A 20962-nucleotide genomic window follows, 5' to 3' on the forward strand; every position below is an offset into this window, starting at 1 on the left:
GTCCAACCCCCTGCTCAAAGCAGGACCAATCCCCTGCTAAATCCCTAAATGGCCCCCTCAAGGATTAAACTCTCAACCCTGGGTTTAGAAGGCCAATGCTCAAACCACTGAGCTATCCCTCCCCCCCCCAATGTACAATATGGACTATGAAGGAGAAAAAATTACAGGAAGATACTGTTGAACCACTTAACAATGTGCTCAGAATTGGTATTAATGAACAGTGGTGGGCAGATAAAATTAACGCAAGTCCTGGAGTGATATAGCAATTCATTGGGGGGCTGCAGTGACTGTGGAGTAGACCTTAGCCATTGTATGGCAGGCCTATTTTGTTCTGTTTGTCTCATGGGACTTTCACCCTCTTCCTTGGAGGGTAAGATGGGAGCAGACGGGACACTAAAGCTCAGTGCCCTCCCCCCACCACCCCGATTTCGCCAGGCAGATATCTTCCTTCCCTCTGATTCTTGGGATCCTGGGGAAATTCTGGGCACAAGGAGGTTCTCATTCACTTCAGAATGGTCCTGCTAGTTGTGCTGTTCAGACAGATGACCCTCTTATTCAGAGATCTTCTTCTCCTTTCTTTCTTACCCAATCTCTCTTATTCAAGTCCTAATGTATTGCCAAAATTCCCCCCACCGCCCAAAAAAACAAACAAAAAAACCAATCTCCATAAAAGGTCCGGCTTAAAAAAGAGAGCTCCTGGCTAAACAGCACTTGTCAGACTAGGTAGTCTCCACTTACAGAAATAATGTTGAGGGCCATGTTTTCAGCCAGACTGCAAATTCACCCTATGCCAGTTATGCAACTAGAGATGTCGAGACAATTTGTTCACATAAAGGTCTGTTTTCATGCAGGTTGGTCCTGGGATGCAAATTTCAGAGACCAGTTTTGAAAGTTTGGCCCAAAATGTTTGCAGCCACACAATTATGTAGAAAGAACGAGGGATACTTGTGGCACCTTAGAAACTAACAAATTTATTTGAGAATAAGCTTTCATGGGCTAAAACCCACTTCATCGGATGCATGCAGTGGAAAATACAGTAGGAAGATTATATTACACACACACACACACACAGAGAGAGAGAGAACATGAAAAAATGGGTGTTGCCATACCCACTATACTGAGAGTGATCAGTTAAGGTGAGCTATTAGCAGCAGGAGGGGAAAAAAAACAAAAAAAACCTTTTGTAGTGATAATCAGGATGGCCCATTTCCAACAATTGACAAGAAGGTGTGAGTAACAGTAGGGGAAAAAAATAAGCATGGGGAAATAGTTTTACTTTGTGTAATGACCCATCCACTCCCAGTCTTTATTCAAGCCTAATTTAATGGTGTCAAGATTGCAAATTAATTCCAATTCAGTAGTTTCTCATTGGAGTCTGTTTTTGAAGTTTTCGTTGTTGTAATATTGCAACTTTTAGGTCTGTAATCGAGTGACCAGGGAGATTGAAGTGTTCTCCGACTGGTTTTTGAACATTATAATTCTTGACATCTGATTTGTGTCCATTTATTCTTTTACGTAGAGACTGTCCCCCTACTGTTACTCACACCTTCTTGTCAACTGTTGGAAATGGGCCATCCTGATTAGCATTACAAAAGGTTTTTTTTTCCCTCCTGCTGTTAATAGCCCACCTTAACTGATCACTCTCGGTATAGTGGGTATGGCAACACACATTTTTTCATGTTCTCTGTGTGTGTGTGTGTGTGTGTGTGTATACACACACACACACACACACACACACAATCTTCCTACTGTATTTTCCACTGCATGCATCTGAAGAAGTGGGTTTTAGCCCACGAAAGCTTATGCTCAAATACATTTGTTAGTCTCTAAGGTGCCACAAGTACTCCTTTTTGCTGATACGGACTAACACGGCTACCACTCTGAAACCTGTCACAATTATGTAGCAGTCTTGTATGCTTGGGGAGGAAGGAGGGGAATCTTCCAAATGAATTGGCATGCCCCATTAGTCTTATCAGGGTTTCAGCTTTTACCTCTAGCAGTGGCATAGTAACCTGTAGACGTTTTTGTCTTCAGTTGAAGCCATGTCATAGGTTACAGAGCGCATCCTTTTGTTTAGCTGGTGTTTGAGAATGAGGCACATCCAAGCTCTCCAAATGACTGAACTTGTCAAGAGTCTTACCTCACACTTATTTTTAGATGTAGATGTTTCAGCATATACCAGCGTACTCAGTAATTCCTCTTGGGTGAAAATTAGATTAAAAGCTTCCGGTGTGCTCCATTTAAACACTCTTCAAAGTCAGCTTACACAGAACCCTACTGAACAGATGGCCTACCTACTACCACTTCGCTCCAGCTTTACTTGGGATTGATTTATTTTGGTCTGTTGCTTAGGTTGGTAGCACCTACGCTTGTAAATACAGTGCCATTTCCCTTGACATAATCTTGTTAGTTTCTTTTGCTGCAGGTGACTCCCAAGCTGCTTGTTTTCACTATGTCCAATGCAGTAGGTCTGATCCCCTTTCTCTCCTGCTTCTTTTTTCTTTCTTTCATTCTTGCCTTCCTTATTATCTATTTTAAATTCCTTTCTGCTTTTATTCATGTTTTCCCCTCCTTATAGTCCACACCACTCCCTGCACCTATGGCCTATTGGGCAAGGGCTGGCTCCATGCGCTTGGATTATGAGCTCTATGCTTAAAATACTTCCACAGCTGCATTATTGGCAATCTCTGGAGTATGGAAGGAGAATGAGCAACTTTCAAGAAGCTACCTTCACCTAGTTCTTTACTGGAGTATGTTTGCAGTGGGGGAGAATAGATCCAGGATCATAAGGCTTTCCCCAAGCCCACTGCTCCCCAAACTCTGTCGCTTTGGGATTGTTTGGCATCCTACCTACTGTTCAGCATGCCGATAAGAAGGATCCCATGAAATGGATAGAATGTCTATTAATTTATTATGTGTTCATTGAACACCTTTATTGTGTTCAGAGATCAAAAGTTCACAGTGGCACTGACCCAGGAGCTTACGTACTGAACTAGATGGATGATAAAACAGTTGAGACTCACAATGGACAACCAGGGAAAGGTGTGGTCTTGAAATCATGTATAGTATTCCACCTTTTCAAAAAGGTATGATCAAGTAAATACTTTCAGAACTGTAGTTTAAGGAGGAATTTGAATACAAGGGAATGATTGACAAATGCACAAGAGGGTGCTTCTTCCGAGTGTAGGGGACAGCATATCAGAAAGTGAAGTAAATGGGCTACCAAAGGGGTGGTTTAAAGCAAGAATTTGGTGAAACAGAGCAATTGAAACTGCCACTTACTTGCAGGTTTTTAACAAATTTTTTTTTTCCTTTGCCTGACTCATAACAGTAATGTTCCTTCTGCTGACTCTGCAGCAGCAGTTACACCAGAATTGCTACCTGGGATAATTGATGTTAATGGACAAAATAGTCCAACATGGTATGACAGCTTTAGATAAGTTGAATTTTTTTAAAAAAGCATAAAAGATAGAATAAATGTTCCTTCATCTTTTACTCAATCTCGGTGTGCAGTTGAATAAAGAATGTTCTGGAAGTCTGGCATCCTCGGCGGAGGGGCTAAGATTGCAGTGCATTATTGTATATAATGTACAGTAGTGGTGATGTGTGTGCCTGAGGAGGAGTAGAGGGAAAGGACTGTAAATAGATTAGCTTCTCATGGCGTTTCTTTTGCGCTGGGTATGCAGTGTGCTCTCACAATGAATTTTTTGGGGGTATTAGTAATTTGTGTGTTCTGAGATACATCGCTTGTTTTTCTTATAAATAGTATTTCTCCTAAACATAGAGATTATAATATTCAATCTTCTTTTGGAGAATTGACAAGTTTTTTGTTTAAATAAAATTATACAAATCATACTATTTGTTATATTTTTTTAAATATCAGAAGATTTGATTATGGCTCAATGTGTATCATCTTTTCATTCCAGGGAATTGTGGGGAATTTAGCTAGTGGCAAGTCTGCACTTGTGCACCGGTATCTGACTGGCACATATGTCCAGGAGGAATCACCTGAAGGTAAGTGTATATGCGGATGATTAAAAGCATGCTGATTTTAGTTTTTGCTTTCATGCAATGCACTGTTAATCGCTGTTTTTATATATCATACAGAAATAGTACAGTAAAAAAAAATCATCATTGGTTGCTGTGCAATGTTGGTAAAAAATAAAGTAGGTTTCCTTTTAACATTTGTCATAGTGGAGATAAGTAGCTGCAACGAGAACAATTGTATACCTCTTTTTTTGTAATATCTTAACATTTTTAAATTCTTTCCCATGAAGTATTTGTGCATATGGGAAATGTTCTTAATCTCAGTTTCATAAATGCAAACACTACCCAATGTAGCACTTACTACTATGAGTACTTCCATTAATTCCAATTATCTGCTGAAGGCAATAACTACTATTCTTGGTATTGGCTATATACAGGATCGGGCCCTTCAGTTTGTTGTACCAGAGACCGTAAAGATTTTCAAATAAAACTTGGGCGTTATGAATTTGCTCCATTATTTTTTAGAACACTAATTTTTGGGCCTGGAGGAGAACAAGTTTTTTTTTTCAATTCTAGTTTTATGCTACAGTTTAATATGTAGTTCAAAACTTTCATTGTATTTGTTATTTTAATTTAAGCTTAGTCACTTTTACGGTTTGAGTTCATGTATGTCATCGTAGCACATAATTGAGGTATATTTTTCACTAAAAATATTTTCTTGATTTTTATTTATTCTCCTTATGAACTTTAAATCCAACTCTGAGACACTGAATTTCTGGTTCCTTCTTTTCCTTACTGGCTGTTCCATTCTTTGCAGATATGGATGCAGGTAACTATTCATTCTCTTCATGGCAGTGCTTGTCTTGTTTTGAAGAGGGAGGAGGCACAGCGTTTGTACTGTAGTGTTTTCCCCTTGTTTTGTGTATCATCTTAATTTTGTTTTGCTTTTGATTTTCTTACATTTTAAGCACATCTCTCTGTCTTGTCCCTTTCTGTAGATGTCTTTTTAGCAGTAGTCATATGTAGTTTCATGTGTCTACTGTAACACCTGTTTCAAATTAATGCTTGCCGTAGGAGGTTATACAGTTCAGAGTGTTAGAACATAGTATTCTTGAGGTTTTAACTAGTCTTGGTAGTTAAAAATCTGTGTGAGGCTTCGCTGTGGAGTCAGCCATTTTCATGGGCAAATGCAATAGCGGTGCAAACATTTTCTAGATTTTATTACTTCGCATAAAAGAGACTTAGGTCGCTTCTCTACTGTTGATAGAGGTGACGTTTGAGGACCATTGCAAAAGGAGCGATAGTTGGATTTGTACCTTAATGCTCAGAAATCCTCTACTGGAATGTTGGAAAAGGTGTTGGAAAGTCACTACCTAGTACTGCCGCTTCAAGCGGCTATCAATAATGAGAAACAAATAAAGATAAATGGTGGGTAAGTCCCAAAACTGAGAGAGCCTCACAATGAAAAGAGCATAATCAGTATCTCCACTGATTTTTATTTATTTATTTATTACTCTCATGAGCAGAAGATAATAAATATTTGATTAGTTCTTTCAGGTGACAGACTTGTTTCTGTTCTGTAGAATTTTAATGGCACTCTTTCCCCTAAACCTGGAATATTTAGTTTTTCTTGATTCTGTGATTTGTTGCTCTGTTGTGAGCATATTCCCATCTGTCCTCTTTGTCTTTAGGGATAGTTATTTACTGTACTTGAAAGTGACATTTAGGCTGTTTTCATGGACAGGATTAGATCACCAGAGCAGAGTCGGATCATTTCTTTGCACATAAATGTAGCTGACAGGCCTTACTAATGGCACCATGCATTTTCATTAACAGGTAAAACTGGAACAATTAAAAGCCATAATTCACCTTGTAAACGATAGGGTTAGGCTGTCCGATGAAATCAGTACGTAGGAATTTAATTAACTTTGACAACCTGTCGTTAGTAAACATCATCTTTGGAAATAGCTCTAGCCCCACATAATTTGTGACAGTAATAGTTTATCCTTTCCCCATATTCTCGTGTGAAAACACCCTGTCAATCTGGGTCCACACTGGCAGTTCGAGTGAATCTAGGCAAAGAAAGGAGCTTGTTGTTCCAAGTTACGCATTGGGATTCAGATCCAAGCTCTATGCATAATCGTATAAGGGATTCGGCTGAACTGTTAGCAGTAACCTTCAGATTAGATGCTAATGTGAGGTGTTGCCTTTGCCCCTTGCTGATGACTGAAAAAGAATTAAAAGAATAGAACATATCTGAGATGTTGTGGCCTATGCTACTTCTCAAAATAAAACAGTTTCGTATGTCAGTGCTATTTGTGAGCTGTTGGTGAGTGCATGCTGGGTGGCATGTTAATTTACTCAGCAGCTGTACTACCAGTATCTAACTGTAATGTACTTGGGATATGAAAGGCACCAGATACAGCCCCACACTATTTTTGTTCCCTTTATCATTTGTGTCCCAAATTGCTGCCACTTCAATAAACCTCACCTTCTGGCATGGGTTGGCTAAGTGCCAGACCTCCTCTATGGCTTTTGAATGTTTCTCACCATGCCAGCAACTGTTTCTAGTGAGTGTTTAAGCATCAGGATGGGCAATGTCTGTTTTCCTTCCACTTTCTTTGAGCCCAAGTGTTTCTTCCCCCCCAAAATACACTTGAACTACATCAGCATATGGTGCAAAAAAACCCTTTTCTCATCACTTATCTGGCAACTCTTTGGATTTTTAATTCTAAGTGAAAATTATAAATTGAAAGCTGATTTATTTCCTTCAGTAACAATCCAGGAAATAATACATGTTATAGCAGGCTTTAATTCATTATACCAGCCTCCCACTATGCACATATGCATATCCAGTGGAACAAGCATTTTCATTAGGGAGGTATTTTGGTGTCTGACTTCAGAGAAAATTGATGTCTGAAACAACCTTGAAGCCAGAGTATCTGTGAGATTTGCAGTTACAGCATGCTGATGTAGAAACAGGGAGCTGATTAAATATAGAAGACCTATTGAAGTTGTCTGCCTTCTCATAGTAAAACAGGGAACGATTAGAAAAGCAGGCACCAATCAGCAACTTTTATTGTGCAAGTGCAAGACATGTAGTTGAGCTGCGAATATGTCGCATTCAAACTGTCATCTTCACACCTACATTTAAAGAGTAGTTCTGGTTTCTTGAGAGGGGCGAACTGGAAACTGTTCTCCATCGCCAAACTTGTCCTCTAACGATTATCTGTGGGCATGTGTACACTTCAATTAAAAACCCATGGCTGGCCGGTGCCAGCAGGGCTCTGGCTAAGGGGCTGTTTAAGCTCCAGCACCCTTCCACCTCGCAGTGGTCCTAGAGCCTGGGCTCCAGCCCGTGCCCAAATATCTACACTGCAGTTAAACAGCCCCTTAGTCTGAGTCAGCTGGCATGGGCCAGCCGCGGGGTTCTAATTGCAGTGTAGACATACCATAGAATATCAGGGTTGGAAGGGACCTCAGCAGGTCATCTAGTCCAACCCCCTGCTCAAAGCAGGACCAATCCCCAAACAGATTTTTGCCCCAGATCCCTAAATAGCCCCCTCAAGGATTGAACTCATAACCCTGGGTTTAGCAGGCCAATGCTCAAACCACTGAGCTATCCCTCCCCCCATGTTTGGACTAGTAAAAAGTTAATTCCATGGACGGTGTTTTTCTGCACACATGATCTTTTTGATACTGCTCTTGTGTGGTGCATTCCATTCTGATGATGATACTGTGCAGTTCTAGGTCCCCTTCCATTTGAGAATATTAAAATATTTTGCAAACATGAATGAATTAAGCCTTGAAACACCAGTGTGAGGCTGGTACTGTTGCCATTTTATAGAAAAAGAAACCGAGGCACGGAGCAGATACGTGACTTGACTAAACAAGGTGTCCCATAGAAGAATAAAATCCAGTCTCCTTACCTGTGTCATGGTGATTTAGAGAGGTTTTGTCTGTTTTCAGCTTCCTTTCGAAGCTTCAAGCAAGTTAAATGGAAAGCATAATAAAATAGTTCTCCTATCCAGGAAGCATCAGTCAGCATGGGGAGGGACCCAGTACACAGAGTAAACCTGGGCAGTGTGGGAGGGTAAAGCAGGCAGCCGAGAGCAGGTAAACAAAGAATGTGAGGTGCTCAGCCTGCCCAGGGCACTTTCTAGGGATTGGAGGAGGGAAAGGAAGTAATAAGGAACTGTTATCTGGTTCCCTCTTTTTAGACACAAGAAAGTGTAAGTGCTGGTGCTGAGAGGGAAGCAGGGCTCCTGCTGGAGGGATTAGAGACAGGTGAAAGATAGCTCCAGGTTATAGCTGGCTACCAATTTTTTTTTTTAAATTCAATATTAGAACACAAACACAAGGGCAACTTCAAACGCTGTTGTGTATTTAAAGATGTACATACTTATATAAAGATATTTAAGATAGTAAATTCTTATACGATATGGTGATACTTAAAATTACCAATACGTGGACATTAGAAAAATCATCCTTTACTTAACCGCAAAGATTGGAGGTCAGAGTTCTTTTCCTCTCTTTGAACAGCTGATATCTTCAAGCAGCTCCTGGTCTGCTTTAATTGGTTGAGATTATACACAGCTGTGATGGTACAGAATCCTGAGTGGCTGCACTTCGGTACTTACGATTAAGGAAATATGAACAAAATATGAAATTATATTTCAAACGCTAGTGTTGGAAATGTTTTTTAAAGATTGTGGGGGAAAAAAGTCCATAAAAGCAATAAAAACCCTCCTCCTCCTTGATTTGAAGTGAACAAACATAGCACCCATTCTTGCAACTGATTCATTTAGGCAAGTACCTGATGAGGTCAGCAGGGCTCTGTATAAGCACAAGAGTGCCCATATGTGGGACAGTTTACAGGACTGGGGCTGTAGTGTGGATCGAAAAGTGGCACAACACCCATCCCCCACCCTTCATACTTCTACTCCTGCTTAAATCTTTAATGTGACGTGCTGGAGAAATAACCTGCTATTCTGAAACTTTTAAGTGGGGCATGGTTTTTCTTTTTCGGGATAAGGATTTTTTCTATGTTGTCTAGTATCTCCAAAGCTGGCCAGGGCATGTCATGTCAGATTATTCAGCTTCCCAGTGGTTTTTTGTCCCCATCATTGTCTCCTTTTACAGATTATTGAAGTATTTCACCTTTGTGTATTTGCTTTGGTTTCAGGCACCTTTCTAGAAAAGATTCACATGGTATCAGGTTTTATTCCTCTTGTCTCAGGGTTTCTCCAGACTTGGTAAAAAAGTGTAGATTTCAGCTTGTGGTAAACTTGAATAAAGAATGTTTTTTTAGTGCAGGTTGGCCATAGGAAGTGTGAAATTGTTACTCTTTTATGCATTGATGCTTTTACCCATCATATGAATTTTACTCTTAGTTTTGTATCAGAGGGGTAGCCGTGTTAGTCTGGATCTGTAAAAAGCAACAGAGAGTCCTGTGGCACCTTTAAGACTAACAGATGTATTGGAGCATAAGCTTTCGTGGGTATTCTGACAGAGTGGGTATTCGCATGCGTCTGACGAAATGGGTATTCACCCACGAAAGCTTATGTTCCAATACATCTGTTAGTCTTAAAGGTGCCACAGGACTTTCTGTTGCTTATTACTCTTAGTTTTGTTCTTTTGTTGTGTGTTGTCCAAGCTATGGCCTCTAGTGCCTATTTATTTTTACATATCTTACAGTTTTGACAGGAGATAATTCTGTGCAAGAAAGAGTGGGAGTAAATGTTCCTTTTAGAATTTCAACCACTTCTGTGGTTTAACTTTCCCCTGACATTCCTTTCGTCTAGTCATAAACTCATAATAAAGTAGTTGAATACATCTTTTACTGGAAAACTTAAATCTAAGAAATACTTGATTTCTCAATCTTGATAACTTCCATTTGATTTGTTCAGCTGGGCAGTTCACTAACTCATTACGATGCTTGATGGTGGAATAAATCCATAGACTGAGTTTGAGCTTCTCCTGTTTCTCTAGTCCATTGAAAGTTTTTACTTTGTGTTTAATGTATTTTGCTTTGGTGAAGTGTTTGGAGTAACAAGATTTGAAAGGAACGTCTTGTCCTGACACTTTCATTTTCCCCCTCCAAATGCTTCAGTCACCCTGAATTTCCATTTTTGCAACTGGGACCCCAGTAGTGCCTTCCAGTCCTGATGGACTTGAAATTGTGGCAGGTTCTACCTATCATCCATTATAGAAGGATTATAATGTGTCTTTATCCCCTGAAATGCATATATGGGGTGGAGGTTTTTAGAAATAAGATACTTTATGCATTTCTGTACTCCTAATGTTATAAAGAATAAAGAGAGACCGTATACAGATTTAGATGCTATGGTGTAGATCTTGCAATTAAGTCCACACAGGCCCAGGTGTAAGGCGCTTCCTGTGGAAATCTGCTGTGTAATCTCTGATTTCAATCATCTACTGCCCAGCATTATATTCTGAGTTGAGGGGAATAGCCCTGTCCCAAAGCTTACATTTTTGGTTTACTATACAGTGCAATAATCCTTCAACGTCTGAGGAAATAAAGAATGCTAAATAATAAAGGTCACTCTTTATCCTCTGAATAGAAACTTCTCAAAGGACCTCCAGGCCCTGCTGAAAATTCCATAATTGATGATCGAATAAAAATTCATGGACTTCTAAACCATGTAAACTAACTCAGCTGTGCAATGCCTAGAAAAATGAAAATAGAATTCCAAATGCTAAAATGATAGGATTTTCTTTCTGAAATGTGTTAGAATGTAATCTGATGTGATTGAACAAATGAAAAAAGGAAAACCTTGAACTGCACATAGATAAATACTTAAATATTAGGGCTCTATTCTTGGCTTGTTCCATGTCCCTTTTGAGTAGGCTGAAGCTATCTACTGTTCTACTAGCATGTAGTACCTTTCATGATACCATAGTGCTCCACTGAGATTGTTTAGGTGTTGCACAGGTGTATTCAGTGTGGAAAGTTAGGAAGTGAGGAAGAGCTCTCTGGACAGTTGATATGAACTTTTTACAAATGGTGATTGGGGCACTTTAGAATGATAAAGGATACTGTCAGTATGAAGAACGTTAAAAATAATTCCAGTGTTTTCTTTAAAAACAAAGTCAAATTTGCATCACATTGTCTGACTCTCCTTTTGCCAGCAATCGTCATATAAAAGAGCCAGCCGTATAAAAAACGATTTTTTTCTTGCACAAATTACAATACACTCAACCCTCCTCCCCCCGAGATGCCTTGCACAGATGTGTTTGGTTTCCAAGAAGTTCAAGATTTTTTAAATTTGCTTCAGTTTTGAAGACTGCTTATCCTTCATGGCTTTTCTGGGAAGCTGCTATTGGGGGAATCTGTGACCGTGCTCTAAATACATGCTGCCACACTAGTATTTACAAAGTTCTTCCAAACATCTTGAGGTGTTTACCTACCAAAAACATATTTCAGTGATAAGTGAGAGTTGGAGAGGGATTCTAGTTGTATATTAATATAGAATAGTAAAATTAAGTTGACCAGTGTCCCTGTAGGATGTACAGAATTGCCACCTACTAAAAGAAAGCTGTGTAACAACTGAAAGAAGCCAAAGTTATTTGAAGTGAGTTGGAATACTTCTACTAGCCTTGCAGACCGTCCAGCTGGTGTTCTGAGGCTGTTTGAGAGGGTCGGGTTTTTGTCCTCAGGAAACTGAAGAGCTCTTATAAATAGATTTAGAGGGAAGCTAAGTGGAGTTGCATGAAATTGTTCTTCCTCTCTACTTTTTGCTCTTCACAGCAGCAGGAAAAGGAAGAAAACGGCTAGTCAGGCCTAGTTGCTGATGGAGTGGCAGGATCAACATATGCTGCTTTTGCAGTGGAATATCACAGACTCCTAGAAATGTAGGGCTGGTAGAGACCTAGAGAGGTCATCTAGTCCAGACCCCTGAGCTGAGGCAGGACCCCAAGTATACCTAGACCATCCCTTTCAGATGTTTGTCTAACCTGTTCTTTAAAATCTTCAATGGCGGGGTTTCCACAACCTCCCTTGGAAGCCTGTCCCAGTGCTTAACTATCCTTATAGTTAGAAAGTTTTTCCTTGTATCTAGCCTACATCTGTGTTGCTGCTGACCTGAGAACAATTGATCACCATCCTCTTTACAACAGCCCTTAACATATTTGAAGACTGTTACCAGGTTCTGCCCCTTCAGTCGTCTTTTCTCAAGACTAAACATATCCCCATGTCTTTCTTCATAGGTCAGGTTTTCTAACCTTTTATCATTTTTGTTGCTCTCCTCTAGACTCTCCAGTTTGTCCACTTCTTTCCTAAAAGCTTGGCATCCAGAATTTGACACAGTCCTCCACTTGAGGATTCACCAGTGCAGAGTTGAGCGGGACAGTTACCGCCCATGTCATATATATGACGTGCCTGTAAATACATCCCAGAATATTAGCCCTTTTCTCCACTGCATCCAATTGTTGATTCATATTCAATTTGTGATCTACTATAACCCCCAGATCCTTTTCGGCATTACTGTTAACTGGCAAATTTGGTAGTTGTGCATTCGATTTTTCCTTCTTAAGTGTAATACTTGATATCATGTGACACTTGTTTTTACTGAATTTCATTGTGTTGATTTCTATCCAATATGTTGTTTTGAATTCTAATCGTGTAGTCCAAAGTGCTTACAACCCCTCTTGGTTTGGTGTCATCCAGAAAAGATATAAGAATATTCTCCACTCCATTATCCAAGTCATTAATGAAAATATTGACTAGTACCGGACTCTGGACTGGCATCTGTGGGTCCCCACTAGATATGTCCCTCCAGTTTGGCAACAATCTTTATATCATGTTGTGGATGTCTTGAGATTTCATGTTCGAATTACATTATCTCTTTGGAAGATTTTTTTGGCTTTGTCTTCTGTTTAGAGATGATGATTCAAGCAGATTTTTCTTCAGTTTTATTTTTTTTATTTTTTATTTTTATTTTTCAGGGTTTTTTTGTTACTGTTGACATCCAAATATGGAGTGGAATTTCTAGCTTTTTATCTCTTGCCATATATATATCTGGGCATAGTTCTCATAGTCTACAAAATCCTTGCAACGGTTCATTAAAACAGCATCTCTGTTATATATGCTGAATCCTCCCTTTCTCATTCCCTCATGAGACTGACAGTGCAGTTCAGAGAGAATTCCCTGAATGCTGCTGCAACCCAGAGCAATACTGTTTAAGCATCCCACAAATAAGGAGATGTTCCTTTGTGGTGCGTATTAATTCTAAAGCAGCAATATGTGCTTGCTCTGCTACTGGAGAGAAACTATTTCCTGGAAGGAATTTACCTCTTTGCTGGTGTGCATGGGGGGAAAATAAATGAGTATGGTTAAATAGGGTTGCCAACCCTCCAGGATTGGCCTGGAGTCTCCAGGAATTAAAGATTGTCGTGTGATGAAATCTCCAGGAAACCAACCAAAATTGGCAACCTATTATAGTCTGAATTAGTCTTTTTTGAAAATCCCAGTTTTAATGCATTTCTAAGAGAGTTCAACAGCTGACTCCCACTTAATTTCAGTGGAATTTGGGGGCCTAAATATCCTAGGCTCCTTTAAAGATTCCAGTATAGATAACAATTGCAGTCAACTCAGATTTATAGCTAAGATTACAAGTAAATCTGCTGCTAGTTATAAAGATAAATCCTGACAACAAAGCACTGATTGACTTTCTGTGAGTCTTAGTGAGCTGGGGTCACTTGATCAGCTATTGGTGGAAAAAGGGAGTTCCTCACTTTGTGTTTTATATATTTGGCTTTTGGATTCATTTTAAAAACCACAAGTTGAGCTTTCTAGAAATACCTTTATTGTTAAGCATCTTAAAACTAAGTTAAACTTCCCTTGACCAATAATGCAATGGAATTTTCCCCAACTCTTATTAGATTTGATTTTCACTAATTTTCATCCATCTAATTAATCCGTTGCTCCTTTTTGGGGTCTAGTCACAAATGTATGTGAAGCATCAACTGTTTGCAGGTCCTTAAGTTGTCTTTGCATCAGATATCATTAGCTGATATCCATTGTGGTTGATGCCAAGAAGGGTCCCGGTCAGCTGCTGTAGATGCTTTTTCTACTGGCCTCCCACACAGCCAAGCATGGCAGGCACTTTTGGAGGTGTGACAGGAGGGGGTGGTTGGTTGGATTCTGAAGAATCCCTCTTTTCAGAAGAAGTGGAAGAGCAGAGCTTCCTTGACAGAGAGGGTAAGGTGCACAACCTCTTTATGCCCAGAATTTCAGCCATTCTGACTCAGCCACTTGTTTACTTTTCCCTCAAGTACATGGATGCCTAGGTGAGCCTGTGCAGGGGAAACAAGGGCTGGAAAGCAGGACCAGCCTTGCCCCTCATGCCCATAGTGGGCAGCTCACAAGAGGAAAAACCAAGCAGAATTATGAGGCGAGAATAGGTGTTAATTCAGCAGAGACTCTCTGTTCCAGGGAGGTCACCAAGAAGATCGTGAGCTCTTTGGGATAGGGACATGTTGATTATTTGAGTACAGTGCCCACCACAGTGGGGCCTTTATTCCGATTCCTGCTTAAATCTTACTGTTACATATTAATAAACTATATCTGTGTGTCCCAATTCCCGTCAGTCATGAGTAGCTTTTCACCTTCCTCCAGTAAAATGTCTGTAACAGGAATTCAAAGGATTCTGATTTCATAGTCTGTGCAGTATACCATGTTCCCCTTAAATGTCTGGGAACAATGGCAAAAGGATATTTGGGGAAGAACTTTCAAAACTCTGCCAGATATATGATTTCAAGTGAAAGAAAAACGTAGCTTTTGCAACTTATCTTCCTGGAAATGATCTTTAAACCAAGAAAATAAAATGGATAACTAACATACTTCCATTGGTTGGAGAGAGTTCCGAAATTAGTGGACCTAGATCTTAAATTGTCACTGCTTAAAGTTAACTACCTTATAGACTGTTTGTTTTCTTAACATAGTACCACCTTTTCATTTCACTGGAGCTTCTGGGTGCTCTCCACTTAAGAAAATAGGACATTTAGGTATCTAATAGTAGGCCCCTGTTTTTGAAAATGTTATCTGTGGGCTTTCAGGTGTTCCCTTTTCTCTGCATTATCTCTCAGCAGTGTTTGGTATGGACGTGGAAGATGTTTAGTAGATATATAAAATAAAGATGAACATTACATGTATAGTTTCTAACTTTCAGTTACATGGTAGCGTGCTCTGTCACAATTACTGTACATTTTAAAGAAGAGAACATGTAATGCATTTTCGTGCGACACAAAAACTATTATTCCAGGCTGCCTTTAGTTTTATTGCAGTTCTTTTGTTTGATGAGTTTACAGGTTAATTGCTGCTAGATCAGTCTAACTTTAACTTCAGGGGTATAAGCTGCAGGGTAATACTGTGATGAAAGGGCATCTACTGTACTGTATAGAAGCTTTGTGGAGTTAGGTCGCCTACCCCTGATCTAAAACCTATGGCACGCGTGTCAAAGATGGCACGCAAGCTGATTTTCAGTGGCACTCACACTGCCTGGGTCCTGGCCACCGGTCCGGGGGGCTCTGCATTTTAATTTAATTTTAAATGAAGCTTCTTAAACATTTTTAAAACCTAATTTACTTTACATACAACAATAGTTTAGTTCTATATTATAGACTTATAGAAAGAGACCTTCTGAAAATGTTAAAATGTAGTACTGGCACACGAAACCTTAAATTAGAGTGAATAAATGAAGACTCGGCATGCCACTTCTGAAAGGTTGCCGACCCCTGTTTTAGATAGTCTTGGTATCCAATCCAGGCTGTGTATATTTGCTAAACTCTGTGAAATTATGCTGAAAGCGTGGGAGGTTTAGCTGACCTAAAGAAACTTTAGAGAGCTGGTGTTAGTGAGAGATTGTTGTGTGTTCCCTAAATAACTTACAGAACATGTGTTAATGTTTGGTGAAATGAGCTAATGTTATGTAAGCTGAAACATTGAACATCTGTCAAGGTTTGGATTTTAGGAGATAGTTTTTGGAAAATAAGTTTTTTGTTTTGTTTTTCATTGGGGAATAAAAAATTAAAAGGGCAGAAGTACTCCTGTTTGTGCATTAGAAAATCTCCCATTTAATTCCTGCACCTAACAAGATTTCTTTCTTCTAGATAAAACTAAGCATCACTAAATATGCTTCATTACAAATAAATGAATAAATAAAATGAAAAATGGTAGCTGTGTGTGCCAAAACTGAATAAATACATTATCACATAATCTGGAATCCCTGGCCCTTCATGTCCCTCCCAGACGCTGGTATGTTTTATCCTAGTTCCTCTAGGGAAGGTATTGTTTAGGTTATAACATCTTCAGAACATGGACTTCTCTCCCATGTTTTGTGTAAAGCACCTAATACTTGGTCCTAGAAAATAATGATGAAAATGGTTTTAGAAGCAGATTGTTGATGGAGATTATGAAAAATTCATATTCTAATAGTGAGAGGTGTAGTCAGGTACTGATTGTTTTGTTATAAAATAGGTTGGACAGGTCGTTTAATAGGTGGTTTAGGTAGCTCCTAACTATGTTATGGGGGAAAAAATTCCCTATAGGTTGTAATTTAGATACTGTGTTTCTATACTAGTTGGGGGATGGGAAAGGAACAAAATATGTAGGGGAGAGGAATATAATTTAGAAGTTGTGAGGACAAGCAGAGGAAAACATTTTGAATTTTTATGTTAATCTTTATCTTGTGCCATGCTCAACATTTTGATTTGAGAACAGTTTGTATTTGGAGTTTTGTGTAGATTAAGAAGAAGAATGAGTCAGAAAGATGAGGAAAAAACAGGTAAAATATTTGTGGGATATTTTAAAACTTGTGATAGGATACTTGAGTTATTAAACGTTGTAAAGTCCTTTTAAAGATCCCATTAAACAATTACTCTTTTTCACTTAACCCATTTTAGCACAGAGGAAAATCATGATTTACTTGATAGCTTCAAAAATCTTTGTTAGCCTGCTAATCAAAACAAAATTATAGTCTAAAGAAGCTTGAGCAAATGTGATGGTATTGTGCAATCTGAATTAAATAAAACTAAGAGGAAATGGTGCTAGGAAAGGGTACTGAAAATAAGGAACAAAAGTAAAACAATGTAGGAAGAATGCCATTTAATTGTTTCAACCTAAACTTCAGTTTCAGGATTTAGCATTTTCATGTAAATTTGCAGTAATACAAGAGAAGTAATAGGTCTTCATGGAAAGGAGGCAAGCTAGGATCAGGAGCAGACAGTCCACTTTAATAAGGATTGTTGAAAGCGGGGCTGGAAAAATCCGAGGAATGGAAGCTGTCTAGCTGTGGTTTACATCCCCTTTTTATTTTAACTGCTTTTAAAATACAGCCTGAGAAAGGAAGGCATGTGGTTCTGAGCATTTGGGTGTAGCATGGGGTTGAGTGGGGCTGCTACTGCCCTGGGCTTTCTCTGAAAATGTCGCACCACTGCAGCTCTTCCAGTACTTGCAGCAAGGGAAGTAAAGAATGCTTGCTTGCACTTTTCTCATCCTGTCCTATAACTGTGCTAGTGCAAATGACATTGTTAAAAGTCAGTGGCCAGTCTACATGAGCTATGACAACATAGCGAAGGTGGGAGACTTAGGAGGGCCTCAGGGTAGGTAAGTTCCTGGAGATTCAGGTAGCTTTTTTGTTAAACAAACAAACCAACAAAAAAAGAGACAATGACAGAGGTTCAGCCTTCATTCATGTTAATAAGCATTACATGCATCATTGAGAAAATGTATTTACTTTTAAAACATGTAGAGTCTGCATGTAGACGTCACAGTTCAGGACAACTGCTCTAACCAAAAACAACGAGGAGTACTTGTGGCACCTTAGAGACTAACAAATTTATTTGGGCATAAGCTTTCGTTGGCTAAAACCCACTTCATCAGATGCATGGAATTGAAAATACAGTAGGAAGATATATATACAGAGTACATGAAAAGATGGGGATTGCCTTACCAATTCTAACGAGACAATTCAATTAAAGTGGGCTATTATCAGCAGGAGGAAAAATCTATTTTGTAGTGGTAATCAGGGTGGCCTATTTCAAACAGTTGACAAGAAGGTGTGAGTAACAGTAGGGGGAAAAGTTAGCATGGGGAAATAGTTTTTAGTTTGTGTAATGACCCATCCACTCCCAGTCTTTATTTAGGCCTAATTTGATGGTGTCCAGTTTGCAAATTAATTCCAGTTCTGCATTTTCTCGTTGGAGTCTGTTTTTGAAGTTTTTTTGTGAAGAATTGCCACTTTTAAGTCTGTAATTGAGTGTCTAGAGAGGTTGAAGTGTTCTCCGACTGGTTTTTGAATGTTATAATCCTTGACGTCTGGTTTGTGTCCATTTATTCTTTTGCGTAGAGACTGTCAAGTGTGGCCAATGTACGTGGCAGAGGGGCATTGCTGGCACATGATGGCATATATCACACTGACCAAACAAGGGCTCTCATACTCAGGCTTCCGGCTTCCCAGCCTTTGTCTTTCTGGAGTGAAGACCCGTGCCTCTCTCCCTCCTGACCAGGGTATTTCCAGGCTGAACAGTTCCCTGCTTTCATTGTTATTCCCAGCAAAAGACAATCTGTCTATACACGCCTGCTTGCTTTCTCTGCAGAGAATAACAGTCATTTCCAAAAGTTTTAAGTTATCCTACAGTTTTTTCTAAGCAAACATAAGGTAAAAGCACTACAGAGAAAACATACTGAAAACGGTAAAAGAACCTACTCGTGTGAATAAGCTTACCAGAGGACATCTGGCCCATCCCCGCAGTCTCCAGAAGGACTCTGGTTGGTGTCGGTCCTTCCAGGCTTTCCCTAAGGATTGAGCCCTCTGTGGAATGGAGGGCCTGTCTATTTGCTGTTTCAGAACAAACGTCCTGCACCTGTTTAAAACCAGCTATTTGTCCCAAAATCCCTTATTTGTCGTTGGTCCCTAGAGAATCCAGTTTGAAGTACCAGGGGATGTTTTCAAAAGGGCTGATTACCAGAGGAATTACATTAGCATACCACCTCCTCCTAGAGAAGCTACCTACAATCTCACAATAACACACAAACAATTGCATTTTTAATACAATGGACCCCAGAGGTATTATAGTTAGTAGAATAAGATTTGTCCAGGATATGGCAGGTAATTGTCATCATTGTTGCAGTAGTTTCCAGTGTTTGCTTCTTACAGAAATGAAGACGTTCTTGTTTCCCCTGTATTTTACATTCTTTGTAAAACTGAAAATACTTGCCGGAAGAAAATGTGTTAATTCCCAGTGCTAGTTTAGTGTTGTGGACTCTTTAAAGCCATGTCTGTACTTAGAACACTTAGTACACTAGGATTCTTGCAATGGTCCAGCTGCACAGGTCTGCTCCCTAGTGTACACAGTGCTCAGGTGTTTTTACTGCCTTGTAATATATACCCCTGAGAAGGTGGTAAATATTATGCAGTCATGCCAGGTTCAATCCTGAAGAGTACTGAAAGTCTCAAACCTATTTTGTTCACTAGTTAGATATCACTGTTTCTTGTGCATCATGATAGGAGAGAGAGAGTGATTTTTAAATACAAATCTGTTTAAGTGGCATAGAAATTATAATATTTTAGGTGTGATATGAAATATATATTTAATATTCTAAATATGAACACCTTTTCTCTTTGTTAGGGCTAAACAATAAGGTTCACAGTGAGATCAGGAAGTGAGATCAGGAAGATACCAATTAATGCTTCGTTTTTTGATCCATCACAGCAGAAGCAGCTAGAGAACAGTATCAGGTACCTTTGTGTAGCTTAGTGTTTGCTTTTATGTCAGCTATTAAGTAGGGAGATTAAACATCATTGAACAGATCATGGACAATTGCAGATATTTTTAAATGTAAGTGAATAGGGGCCAGATTTGCAGATGATATAAAATGATGTTGCTTTATTGAAGTCAGTGGGACTATGCTGGTTTACACCTCTAGTTGTGCAGAGATCTGAATCTGGCCCCTTATACTGACACAAAGTCCTTCTATATGTCCACTAAGCACTTAATTGGTTCATCTATGGTAGGAGCAATACAAGCTTCTACCTTGGTGCTATAAAGTATGTAAAGCCTGATGTATATGGACTGCCTCTGGGAATGTAAAGTTATGCATAGATTAGGCTTTTTTGTCAAATTCCTCACTGATGCACCAGTTCAGCTCCACTGACACTTGCTATTGTGGGAGTGCTACTCCAGACAGGATGTCCATGGTCACTGTTACCACCAATGGGAAAAGTTTAACAAAGTCTACTGTAGACAAGACCAAAGCCTATTCAGTACTTGGTCTCTTGATAAGTCTCCCAACAAGATATCAAATGTAATGGTGGGTTTTGGGAGTATGCAGTATTTTTCTCTGCGGAAAGCTCCACATTTCCTAACAATGGGATTCCAGAAGTGTGGACTTATCGTTGAGGAGAAACTTTGAAATGGCTTTGGTGATACGAAATGCATCAGCAGCCACCACATGTTCAACCAGATTTGTCAGAAACCGATGAACAAGAATTGGTCCACTCCTGTGCAAGTGATGTTTTACCTGAGACATTGATTTCTCTTGCAAAGGAGTCACCAGAAGTTAACAGCAACATTTGTGGCAAAAGGTATCCCAAATCCTGCACTTGAGGGCCAGAGGACAGTAGGTTCCTAAGAGATCACACAATAGCTTAGCCAGACAGGATGTTAGCTTAGTGGGGTGCTTCTGTTGGTGGAAACAGAGCAAAGTACTTCATAGAGGGCAGAATAGTCACAGTATCAACCAGTAAGAGTTAAGGGTGATATGGAATGGCCTTGAAGAATATAATATAGCTACTCAGTTGGGATAACCACACTATGATGAGGCTTGGCAGAATGTTCTTCTTCAAGTGATTGCTTATGTCCATTCCAATTAGGTCTGTCCATGCTGTGTGCACGGCAGCCAGAAGGTTTTACCCCCAGCAGTACCTGTCGGGTCGATCCGGGTGCCCCCTGG

General features: G+C 39.6%; 1 protein-coding gene across 34 annotated transcripts in view; it reads left to right on the forward strand.

Annotated features, from left to right (window-relative positions):
* The window catches only part of AGAP1 (ArfGAP with GTPase domain, ankyrin repeat and PH domain 1), a 653489-nt gene that overhangs the window by 248526 nt on the left and 384001 nt on the right, over positions 1-20962 (forward strand). For 26 of the 34 annotated variants that reach the window (XR_010591413.1, XR_010591412.1, XR_010591414.1 and 23 more), the window contains exons 3-4: positions 3927-4014; positions 4805-4816. Coding sequence is in view for 24 of the 34 variants with exons in the window: in XM_008172585.4 (XP_008170807.1) it covers positions 3927-4014; positions 4805-4816 (100 nt within the window). In the remaining 10 variants the exon portion in view is untranslated. Of the gene's footprint in view, positions 1-3926; positions 4015-4804; positions 4817-19638; positions 19749-20962 lie in introns of those variants that run through there. The other 8 variants (XM_005292111.5, XM_005292114.5, XM_042854537.2 and 5 more) reach the window with 2 other exon arrangements.

The sequence above is a fragment of the Chrysemys picta genome, chromosome 11 (genome assembly GCF_011386835.1).
Source record: "Chrysemys picta bellii isolate R12L10 chromosome 11, ASM1138683v2, whole genome shotgun sequence".
NCBI lineage: Eukaryota > Metazoa > Chordata > Testudines > Emydidae > Chrysemys > Chrysemys picta.